Raw genomic sequence first — 12,434 nt, forward strand, 5'->3', positions numbered from 1 at the left:
GTCGATGTCATGGCCTGCAAATAGTCCAGATCTCAACCCAATTGAAAACCTGTGGTGGAGATTGAAAAAAATGGTCCACAAGAAGGCTCCAACCTGCAAAGCTGATCTGGCAACTGCTATCAAAGAGAGTTGGCACCAAATTGATGCAGAATACTGTTTGTCACTCATCAAGTCCATGCCTCAAAGACTGAAAGCTGTTATAAAAGCCAAAGGTGGTGCAACTAAATACTAGTGATGTATTTTGAATGGTCTTTTGTTTATGTGTTTTTCATGATTCCACACTTTTTTCCTCAGAATTGAGTGATTCCATATTTATTTCCCTGTGCTTGGTCAATAAAAGTGTCATTCACTAACTTCCACAATGTTTTCTCTTCATTTCTTTGAGTGTTCCTGAAAGCCAACAAGTTGCACTTTGGAATGACCTTAATATTGTATCATGTTTTTGACCTGAGTTTGTTTTACAGCATGAAATGTCTGAATGAGTGCTCATCCAAGACTGGTGATTCCATTCTTTTTACCAGGGGTTGTATTATTGAGGTTCAGTATTTGACTTTGTATTTAGAGCATTCTGTGTTTTTTTTCTTCATCTGTGGGTTTTATACTGTTCTTATTGATAAACTATTCATCATTTGTTTCCTGCCTGCATTGGCTTTATTACACCAGTGTTAAAGTATCAATAATCTACTATAATTAGTAGAAGCCGTTTTATATAGATATATCATATCACTATAAAAATACACTGTGAGCCTATGTTCCCACACAGTATTTTTGCTCAGTATTTTGCAACCAAAACCAGGAGTGGATTGAAAACACAAAAAGGCTATGTTCACACACTGTTTAAATTGACAGTGTATTTTATGGCAAATAATTGCCGTTACTTTAAAACAACAGACGTTATTTGCCATTAAATGATGGCCATCCACTTAATTTCAGCAGTGAGTGAACATAGCCTTTCTGTGTTTTCAATCCACTCCGGGCTTTGGTTGCAAACTAATGACCAAAGTACTGAGCAAAAATACTGTGTGGGAACATAGCCTAAAACATACAACTACAGGAAGGTGTTACTTTCATTTATAAAAAGTTTTGACACACCACACTGACATGTCAAAAGTTAAAATCTGTTAGGGTCTTTTGTGTTCTAACTAAGGGAACGGTGATAGCAATCGCCACTCACTATGTAGAGGCTGCTGCACCCAGCGATTGTGTCTGACAGCCTTGCCCCGGTACTGTATATAAGAATATATTAGACATGGGGGAATGGGGCACTGCTCTGTATATAGCTGTGTGGCAGAACTTTATTAGAGCAGGGGAACTGCAGGGTAATGAAATTATATTACAAAGTGATATAAAGCAATGTATTAGTAAAAAAAAAAAATGTATTTTTTTTAGTTTATGGAGTACCCCTTTAATATTCTAGATGATATGTTGACAGTCCCTGGCCGAATTTACTAAGCGGTGCACTCCACATCCAGGGCCTGTGCCAGGAGCCGTCATTGCACAAAAATTTACATCTGCTCTGGAGCAGGTGTAGATTTTTGCCTGGTTTACGCCTGTTTCCAGGTGTAAACCATGATAAATTAGGAGCAGGAGGAGGAGGCCACGCCTACTCGGCATCTTGCCACGCCCCCACCCTTCAGGCGATCAGGGTTACGGCTTGCGTACGCCAGGAAGAAGGCAAGAATCTGCACCTTCTTCCTGGCAACAGCCATGGGTGCAACCTTGATAAATCTCTACCTATGTGTGAACACTAAAAATCTTCATAAAACACCTAAAGTGTGATTATAAGTAAAATCACTTCCTCCTTATGGGAATATTTCTCTACAAAAGCACTATGAGAAGGAGAAGGCATAAAAACTGCACACGGTGGGCAGGGCCATATTAACAACTGCTGCTGCCCTAGGCACTAAACCTGAAGACGCCCCATCTTTACACTCCGATTGGCCATACCAGACCTGACCAATACCACCATACCCCCCAGCCCCTGGAAAAGACACCAGATTTACTGGCAAGTGTGAACAGGAGGTGGGAGACTAAAAAAATAAAAACAAAAATAGTTTTTTCCTCCCCCCTGCTCCCTGGTGCTGCCACCCTGCAAGGTGCTGCCCTATGCATCGGACCACGGGTGCCTAGTGGTAAATACGGCTCTGACGGTGGGAACTATGAGTCTCCATGTAGTCTCCACCAGCCAGCCAGCTGATTAGATTACCAGGTGATCTCACTAGGAACTGCAGTGATAAGACTCCCCCCCTTCTCTCTGAAAAGCCAGAGGCATCATGGGAAATGTAGTCAGCATTAGGAAATTAGTAAATAACAATCAATATGGCTGAAATCCTATGCTTTCCATATTAGTTAATAGAAGTTAGTGTAAGGCATATACAAGAAAATTATTCTTTAAAGCGTAAAACATATCAGGAAAAGACTTAAGGAAATAAATCTGTATATTCTATCGGAAAGAAAAGAAATATCTTAAAAGAATAAATAAGGATGAGATTAAGTGTTCTTAACAAAATACTGAACACAAGTGGATACCGAGTTTAGTTGGGGCAAGGATCAGAAGCAATATGATAAAATATTACTTTACTGAAAGAGTAGTAGATACTTGGAACAACCTTCCAGCAGATGTGGTGGATAAATCTACAGTAACTGAATGTAAACAATTCTGAAATACACGTATATCTATCCTAAGGTATTAGGAAAGTAAATAATATAAGAGCAGACTAGATGGACCCAGTAGTCTTTATCTGCAGACAATCTTCTATGTTTCTAAGGCTATGTTCACGCAATGTATACTTTCGTAAAACCACGGCAGTTGTACAACTGCCGTGATTATTACGGAAAAATATGTTACATAGCAGTTTATGGGATCCTGGCCAGAGCGTATACACACACACGCTTCGGCCAGGATCCCTCGCGGCGCCGCAAAGAACTGAATGTCAGTTTTCTGCGGCCGCTATTCAGTGAATAGCGGCCACAGAAACCCATGTCAGTGCACACTTTGGAGTGAGCGGCTCCGGCTGCTCGCTTCATAGTGTGCTGTGGGAGTTCTGGTGCGGGCGCGCACGGATGCACCCGCATCAGAACTCTGCAGCCCGAAAGATCATCCGGCCGGTAATGCAGTAACGGGCGGGATGATCTTTTCAGAGATAAGGAGTTCCGTGTCCCGGCCGGGTCATGGAACAGCTGGTCTCATACGCTGTGGGAACATAGCCTTAATGCTGCACTATAAAAGCAAAGAGAAATGTTTTTTTTGTAGCAATACAAACATAATAATAATAATAATAAACATAATAATAATAATAAACATGATTACATATGGTTACAATGACTTTTATAAGCATGCCATTGGCTTACATTTGGTTTTACAATTACAGTGGTAAAAATGTGACATTGTGGGAAGTTTTAGATTAAAATGATTTTCCAGAATGTGCTGCTCTCTGATCCTAGACGTCAGGACAGTCTCCTCTAAGTAGGCTGGTGATTTCACTAACAATACTTGTGTTTGCCCTTCCACAGCAGTCTACACTACTAGAGTCGACAAATCAGGGAAATCCAGTCCGTTTATTCATTTTTAATGGGTTACATGTAGAGATGAGTGCAACTCGAGCATGCTCAAGTCTGACATTGGATTACCGGTGACTGAAGCTAGGAAGTCTCAGCATTTGATTACCAGTGGCTGAAGAAGTTGGATTTATCCCTAGGGAGTTATGGAAAACATGGAAACATAGACTCCCTAGGGCTGCATTCAATTTCCTCAGCTACCAGTAATCAAATGCAGAGACGTCTGGGATCATGCTGGAGTTGCGATTATCTCTAGTTAAATGTTCTAGAGCTCCAATAGCCTTGCAGTCACTTTATCAATTGTAATCAAATCTGGTGTTTTACTTTGTCAGTGTATAGGAATTTTAATATTTTTTCCATAATTTTCAGTCTGTGGGTTCTTGCCGAATACAATGTCAACAATAGCAACAATACCGATGAGTAAGTTATTCTGTAGAAAATCCCTTGAAATCCTTTTCTATTCGTTGTGGTGAAATGTAGATTTTTTTTTCTGACAGTGGTAGTGTAGAACTCTTTAGTATAATAGTGTGGACAATGATAATATAGAATCCCAAAGTAGAATAGTGCGGACAATGAAAATGTAGTATCCCCACCACAATCACCAGATGTTGTGTTCCCAACCTCCTGTGTATCATCCTCTCTGTATTATTGTACTCTGTTGTTAATGTTGTCTATAAGAATTTTGCCCTTGATCCAGTCATTCAGTAAAGCTACGACTCACATATTCTATGACCATAGTCATTCTAACAATGTAGTTTATGTCGTCATACTTTAATCCACATTACCAATAGCACCACCATATTAAAGCCCGTAGGTACAACCACATACAGTATATGAACATAATCTGTGTGCCATGTAGAAGGCCGGAACGCTGCTAGGTGCAAGCACGGATTTCTCATTTACAGACAGACTGCATTCAGGTATTCAGTACATTAGGAAGATTTCCGGACCTCTACATTTTATGGGAGGTCGCAGTCAGCTATACTTTCCTATATAGTCGAAAGTAACTGGGGTATACCAACCTGGGAGAGGCCAAAAGGACACACATTTGACCTACATAGAATGAGGTTTTATGGGAATGTTTGATGTATACATAGGGAATTTTTTTTCTAGTATACACTAAACACAGAGTGCAGTCAAAAGTAATTGGCATTATAAAGGAATGGCTGACACATCTTTTAGCTGTATATGAGTAGTCGGATATTAACTTGTTACATATCCAAATCCTAATAAACAGAACATGTTATCTATTCTAAATAACATGTTTTATTAGCAGGACTAAGCTTAGGTTCACATAACATCTTATTCCCCTCGCTTACTGAATTGATCTTTCTGCATCACATGAGTAGATTATAGTCCAGCTATTTGAATGTGCAATGTGAATGATGTCTGGAAAATGGTCACAAATTCATCCAGCAGAAACTAGGCTGCTCGCTTTTGTGCTCTACTATTTCCTTCTCTGAAAAGCCTCTTTCCGCTCTTCATATGAATGCATTAAACAGCAAAAAGAATGATCAGAACGCTGCCAATGAGAATAAAGAGCAAAAAAAAGAAGACAAAAAGGATGCAAAAAATGATGATAAAAAGGAAAATGAGTAAGTACCGAGAGCTGTGCTGCTGCAGCTTTATATACAGGCCATGTGTGATGGGAATGGGATTTAGGTTGTTGATTTACAAGGATATTCTTTACATTTCCTGGATATTGACATAACATTATTCTGAAAAAGAATAGATTTTATAAGTGGACAAAGAAAATAATTTTATAATATTACATCAGGGTTGTTTTGCTATGATTAAAACTAATGATTAAACTAATAATTAAATGATAAAACTATGATTGCATTTCCATTGTATAATTTACCTACAGTGTAAACCAATTATGGCCACCCTGGCATAAGGGGGTCTAAAATGGCTAAAAAGCACATTCAGACCATACATGCTAACAATAATCCCATACAAGACACATTTTTAGAGATGGGAGATGAGCAAACCTAGAGCATGCTTAGGTTCATCCAAACCTGAACGCTCTGCATTTGTTTACCATGGATGAAGAAGTTGGATGCGGCCCTAGGGAGTCCTGGAAATCATGGATACAGCCTATGGCCATGTTCACACAACGTATCTTTTGCATAAATCACAGCCGTTGTTGCAATTTGCAACAACGGCTGTGATTTATGCATAAGATACGTTGTATCTGAATGAATGGAATCCAACTGGCCGCACAAAAAACTTACATTTCAGTTTTGTGCGCCCACTATTCATTAAATAGTGGCCGCACAGACATTTCAGTTCACACAATGGAGTGTGCGGCTCCGGCCCCGGCTGCGGGTGCACCAATTCAATTCTGAGACACATACACATACACATACAGTCTCATACACCATGTGAACATGACCTATGGCTTATGTCTGTAACTCACTTTGTTCAATATAATGCTTGATATTTTGAATCATGTCCTGACTGCTTTGCTGTATTTCCTAAAAACACTTTATAGACTGTATTGCATATGTGCGTACTTTTTGTATTAGATCAGAGTAGATTTTATGTATATCAATATGGGAAAGACTTATTCTATGTAACATATCATGGGAAATTTATCAAACATGGTGTAAAGTGAAACTGGCTCAGTTGCCCCTAGCAACCAATCAGATTCCACCTTTCATTTTCTAAAGAGTCAGTGTGAAATGAAAGGTGGAATCTGATTGGCTGCTAGGGGCAACTGAGCCAGTTTCACTTTACACCATGTTTGATAAATCTCCCCCATTATTTGTATTTAATGATCTAGTGTAATAGTCAAGATGTAGAAAGTCAATATAGTATTGTACAGGCAATTGCACAATAAATGGGTGAATATATTATTTTTGCATTCAGTAATGTAGTAAAGATTGTATATAAAATAAACATTCTAATGAAAACCACAAAGGTGTTGACAACAGTAGAGTCCCAACGCCAAGTAGTGATTAAAAACTACCCATTCCTTTATATCGCACATCATGCTCTATGTTTCACATCACTAGAGGGTAAAGATTGTGACTGGAGAAGTGAATAACATTGATTATCATGTTACAGTATAGTACAATGGTTGAGAAGGGAACAGTTCTTGAATTAGACTTGTTGGAAGCAGAAACAGGGTAGATATAAGTATCCAAGCAACTTTGACAAGGGCTTCATTGTTATAGCCAGATGACTCAGCCAGTATTGCAGAGTCAGAGGCTATAAAAGAGGAGAGCAGATACAGCGAGTGTTCTGTCTGATCTACGTCAGTGGCAGCAAGACAACCAGCTATATGAAGGTGTAAAACAGGCAACAGCAAAATAATAAAAAATTAAAGGGGTATTTCACTCAAACATAACTTTTCATATATTGCTGCCCATGGTGAGACTAACAATTTATTTGATACTTGTTATTATGTATTCACTGCATCCTCTAGTTCTGAGCTGCTGCTTTCTGCTAAAGACACAAAAAAAACTTTGTGTGAGCTTTTCTCTCTGTCTCCCCCTCCTCCCCTCAGCTAAGACAGCTGATGTAAACAAGTCACTGGCTGGCTTTACCTGCAACATTGTAGCCTCTTTGTAATGCTGGGAGGGTTAATCTGAGGTCAAGTTGGTGATAAACTAAATGTGATTATTCCTCCTGGAATTACAAAGTTGCTACAAAGTTGCAGTGATGGACTTGTTTACACTTGTCGTCGGGGAAGAGGGGGAGATGGAAAGAACAGCTCACACACAGTTTTTTGTGCCTTCAGCAGAAAGCAGCAACTGAGAACTAGGGGAAGGAGACTGAATAGGTAATAACAAGTATGCAATGAATTGTTATTCTCACCATGGGCAGCAACATATGAAAAGTTATGTTTAAGTGGAATACCCGTTTAAGGCTATTTGAAAAGTTGCTTATTTATGCATTTAGGAACCAAATAAACAATAGACAATAAAGTCAGTGCCAATTTAATCATACAGTCGAGCAGTTTAAATCTTTTAAGGCTTCATAATATTAATTGGAATGTTTGTAAAATAAACCATGTTATGGGACATCTCTTAACAAAATAAAAACAATAGGTTTATAAGCTGATGACTCTGATTTCTGCCAGTTTTCTATTGTGTATCATGATATCTGCATGGACAGGTAGGTATAGGTAAAATAGTTTTACAGCTGCATTTATTCAATTCTTAATTCTGTTGACATATTTCTTTTTCTGACCTCATTATAATACATGTACGCTTTATTTTTTAGAAAGAAAAAAGAAATATATGTAGTTGATCCAGCTAGTAACTTTTACTACAGATGGCTATCGATCGTCTCTGTACCTGTGCTGTATAACTGGTGCTTTCTAGTGTGCAGGTAAGGACAGCGGATGCCGTCTCTCTCCTTGGCATCCCTCACATAGAAATGTCCAGGGCCACTGCCTGACAACTACCTTTTTCTATTTTAAAGAGCCTGTTTTGATGAACTGCAAAAAAATAACATTGTTCTGTGGGTGATCCTGGATTATAGCGCAGATGTTGTGTACATCATGGACACAGTAGTAAGAGTCAGAACAGGTGAGTTATGCCAAGATCAGCACTCCACTCAGCAGTCCAATTCCTCCTCTTCTGATTCACCTAGTCTTCTTCGACATCTAGCTCATTAATCTGTTTCCACTAGCTATTATGGTGCATTTACACAGAGAGATTTATCTGACAGATTTTGGAAGCCAAAGCCAGGAATGGATTTGAAAACAGTAGAAATCTCAGTCCTTCCTTCATGACCTGTAACCTGTTTATAGGCTGTTCCTGGCTTTGGCTTCAAAAATCTGTCAGATAAATCTCCGCGTGTAAATGCACCATAACACTTTTATCCTCTGAAATTACATCAGCTGCATGCCCGTAACAAAGTAATAAATGGAATCCTGTGTATATGGTTTGTGTTACACTCCTCTCAATGAAATCTGAAAATACAAGCAGTTAATCCTAATCTTCTCTCCTTTACCAAACCAAGGACCTTACACTCCATTGCTGCTATAAAGGGTTGCACATTTTTTTTAATAGCGCTTTCTTTTTTGTTACATCAAATAAGTAATTTAGTTACACACCTAAAAATGCATTTTTCAGTGTGTGGCATGACCCGTGACATCACTGTCTCTTCCAGTGATGTCACATATACCATAGCAGAAATCGCCTCCTAGCCTATAAAATAGGTATACATTACAGGTCAGGAGACACGATGACGGAGCAAATAAAAGTATTTCCAGGAGTGTAACATATCTGACATATTAAAAAGCTTGGACAACCCCTTTACAAATTTATATTATATATACTGAGGAAGGTAAGTAGTCACTAGTTAAAGGGAACCAGACTTAGGGTTATGAGTTAGAATAATGATGTTATAAAGTATGCTGCAGTGCTTCCTACCTTGTAAACTGCTTGTTTGCTGCTGTCTCCGTTTCCCTGAAAATGTAGTTTTATTCCTCCCTGCAGTGTATGCAAATCAGCACTAACTAGTCATGTGGGCGGCATCTCTCCTTCAACTAGTCACAGCTCCCAGGGTGTAATAACTCTCTTCCCCCCAGGTGTAATCCCACCTCAGAATGATGTAGCAGGCTTGTGGCCTGTCAATCATGCCTAGAAAGGTGTGATCACACCCTAGGAGCTGTGACTAGTTGAGGAAGAGAAGCCGCCCACATGACTAGTTAGTGCTGATTTGCATACATTGCAGGGAGGAATAACAGCGGCAAAGAAGATGTTTACATGGTAGGAAGCACTGCAGCAAGCTTTATACCATCATTATTCTTACTCAGAAACCCTAATTCATCATAATTGTTTCCCTTTAATCTCTTTCCCTTAAAAAATGCTGTCCTGACATGTTCTAACTATCCCTCTTATCAGAGAGGAGTCTCTAGACGGTCTGTCAGCTCTGATTGGACACTGTCAGTCTGCACAGGGAAGAACAGATGTCCAGGAGAAGACTGGGATGGTGACAGGTTATAAGAAGCAGGTCAATAGGATAAAAAATAATTTTCTTTTTTTTTTATTAGTCCACTACAGCATTACCAATTTAGGCTTAGTTAATGTTATATTTTTAATTCTCTTAAAGCTATTTTAGTTACCATTTAAACATTATGCAAACAATCAACTAAAAAAAAAAAGGATCCATTAAGACCCGCATGTTCTTAATGGGGTACTCCGGATGGGAAGGCTTTTTTCACTATGGGAGGGAGTGGATAAAGGCAACTACATCCACTTACCTCTATAGTTTTCGCATCACGCTGCTCCCCTTTGCGGTACCCGTCTGCTTACTGGTCTGTGAAGTGGCTTGAGACGTGATGTTTTCAGCCTGCTCAGCCATTTAGCGGCTGTAGTGGGATCCCGCCTCTGTCGCTGAATGGCTGAACGGGCTGGAAACATCACGTCTCAAGCCACATCAGAGAACAGTAAACTGCCGGGTACCGCAGCACTATGCAGGACCAGCACTGGAACTGGGGAAGTGGGCGTTGTTGCCTTTAGCCACCTCCTCCCTGGCCATCTAGAGTACCCCTTTAATGTTCTGTTGCATCCTGTTTTAATGCTAAATTTGCATTTCAACAGAATGCAATGTCGTGTGAACCTAGCCTTAAAGCATAAGCAAAACATGTCCATAGCTGATTGACAGGCGGATTCCGCATGATAAGTGCATCACCTTACAAATTGGTTCCCTGTACTGCATAACTGACAGATTTTAAAGTACTTTATATACGGAACAAAATATTTAAGATTGTTATATTTTTCAGGTTTTCTTGAACAAGGCTTGCTGGTGAAAGAAGCTAAGAAGCTAAGGGAATATTACACAAAGACTTTGCAGTTTAAACTTGATATGTTATCACTGTTGCCAACTGACTTAGCCTACATCAAAGTGGGTTTCAAGTACCCTGAACTACGCTTCAACCGTCTATTACGTTTTGCAAGGATGTTTGAGTTTTTTGATCGCACGGAAACCAGAACCAATTACCCTAATATGTTCCGCATTGGAAACCTAGTACTTTATATTCTGATTATCATACACTGGAATGCATGTATTTACTTTGCAATTTCTAAAGCCATTGGGTTTGGAAATGACACATGGGTCTATCCTAATATTTCACATCCAGAATATGGCCGCCTTGCAAGGAAATATATTTACAGTCTTTACTGGTCAACCCTAACTCTTACCACTATTGGAGAAACACCTCCTCCAGTCAAAGATATAGAATTCCTCTTTGTGGTGTTTGACTTCTTAATTGGTGTTCTAATTTTTGCCACCATTGTTGGTAATGTGGGATCCATGATTTCAAATATGAATGCGTCAAGAGCAGATTTTCAGTCCAAGATTGACTCTATAAAGCAATATATGCAATTTCGTAACGTATCAAAAGATCTAGAAGCCAGAGTTATAAAGTGGTTTGACTATCTGTGGACAAACAAGAAAACGATGGATGAAAAAGAAGTCCTAAAGAATCTCCCAGACAAGTTGAAAGCAGAGATTGCAATTAACGTCCATTTGGATACGTTAAAAAAGGTTCGAATCTTTCAAGACTGTGAAGCTGGATTACTAGTGGAATTAGTCCTGAAGCTAAGGCCCCAAGTATTCAGCCCTGGGGACTATATCTGTCGAAAAGGAGACATCGGGCGGGAAATGTATATTATAAAAGAAGGTAAGCTGGCTGTGGTGGCAGATGATGGTGTGACACAGTTTGTAGTCCTTAGCGATGGGAGTTATTTTGGAGAAATCAGCATTCTGAATATCAAAGGAAGCAAATCAGGGAACAGAAGGACGGCTAACATTCGAAGTATTGGGTACTCTGATTTGTTCTGTTTATCCAAGGATGACTTAATGGAGGCTCTGACCGAGTACCCAGAGGCTAAGACAGTGCTTGAAGAAAAAGGCAAACAGATCTTAATGAAAGACGGCCTGATTGATGAGGAAGCTGCAAAGGCTGGAGCCGAGCCCAAGGATATAGAAGAAAAAGTGGAGAAGCTGGAAACGGCTTTTGACAGCTTACAGACAAGGTTCGCCAGATTACTAGCTGACTACAACTCCACGCAACTAAAACTCAAACAAAGAATCACTAAAGTGGAGAAGAGGATACAGGAAAGAAACTTAGGTAATGACAATGTGTCTGAAGGAGCAGACAGTGCTCCAGAAACGGGCAAGGCGGAGGACAACGACAATGACAAATAAACTTGTGTACTGAGTTTTTTTTATTGTCAAGTGAACATTGTTTTATACCTTCTTTATATTTGTACTGCATAGAATTTCTTATTTTGGCAACCTTAGTCATTTTTGAGCTTATACGGGGTAAATCCTTTTTACATATTTTCTCTTAATAAGATATTTTTGTACTCAAGACCTCATAGACTTCTTTAAACAATAACATGGCACAAAGGTTTATGAGTACTGTTCAGCTGGTATTTGTTGTAGCATAGCACAGTCAAAGATAGTACTACTTTTATACTATTTTCTACCAAACTAAAATTGCTCTTGGTACATTCATATGACGATAATAATACAGGAATTTTTTGTTACCTACCTACATGCGTTCATTTATTTAGAAGGCTCCTGTTCAGATGAGATGGGCATTAGGACACCATGTGGAAGCATGTTTTATCCTTACTCTCATAAAACCAGATATAGATGCTAATATTACCACCAAAGACCTTTTAGCAAATTAAAAATTGCCCTTTATACCAATAATCCCAACTATTGTCACTCAGACCCTCACTATCATAGCATAGCGTGGATCACATCACCAAAATCAATTCACACCAGCCTTGTGAGATCTGTTTTTTCAGGATCCATTACAAATGTGATTAACCATTATGACACATTAGAAAATATTTTTTATTTTTTCATTCACTTGACTTTTTTAATGGCTAGAATAGAGCAGA

The 12,434-nt window shown here is 39.1% G+C and overlaps 1 protein-coding gene across 2 annotated transcripts in view; it reads left to right on the top strand.

The window, feature by feature from the left end:
* CNGA3 (cyclic nucleotide gated channel subunit alpha 3) overlaps positions 1 to 11,788 on the top strand; it is a 37,056-nt gene extending 25,268 nt beyond the window's left edge. The window contains exons 5-9 of one of the 2 annotated variants that reach the window (XM_069972393.1): positions 3,928 to 3,978; positions 5,061 to 5,153; positions 7,789 to 7,896; positions 7,990 to 8,096; positions 10,301 to 11,788. In XM_069972393.1, coding sequence (XP_069828494.1) covers positions 3,928 to 3,978; positions 5,061 to 5,153; positions 7,789 to 7,896; positions 7,990 to 8,096; positions 10,301 to 11,727 — 1,786 coding nt within the window. In that variant the 3' untranslated portion in view covers positions 11,728 to 11,788. The remainder of the gene's footprint in view (positions 1 to 3,927; positions 3,979 to 5,060; positions 5,154 to 7,788; positions 7,897 to 7,989; positions 8,097 to 10,300) is intronic. The other variant, XM_069972394.1, reaches the window with a different exon arrangement.
* Positions 11,789 to 12,434: the final 646 nt, after the last annotated feature.

This window comes from Dendropsophus ebraccatus, chromosome 5 (assembly GCF_027789765.1).
Source record: "Dendropsophus ebraccatus isolate aDenEbr1 chromosome 5, aDenEbr1.pat, whole genome shotgun sequence".
Lineage (NCBI taxonomy): Eukaryota > Metazoa > Chordata > Amphibia > Anura > Hylidae > Dendropsophus > Dendropsophus ebraccatus.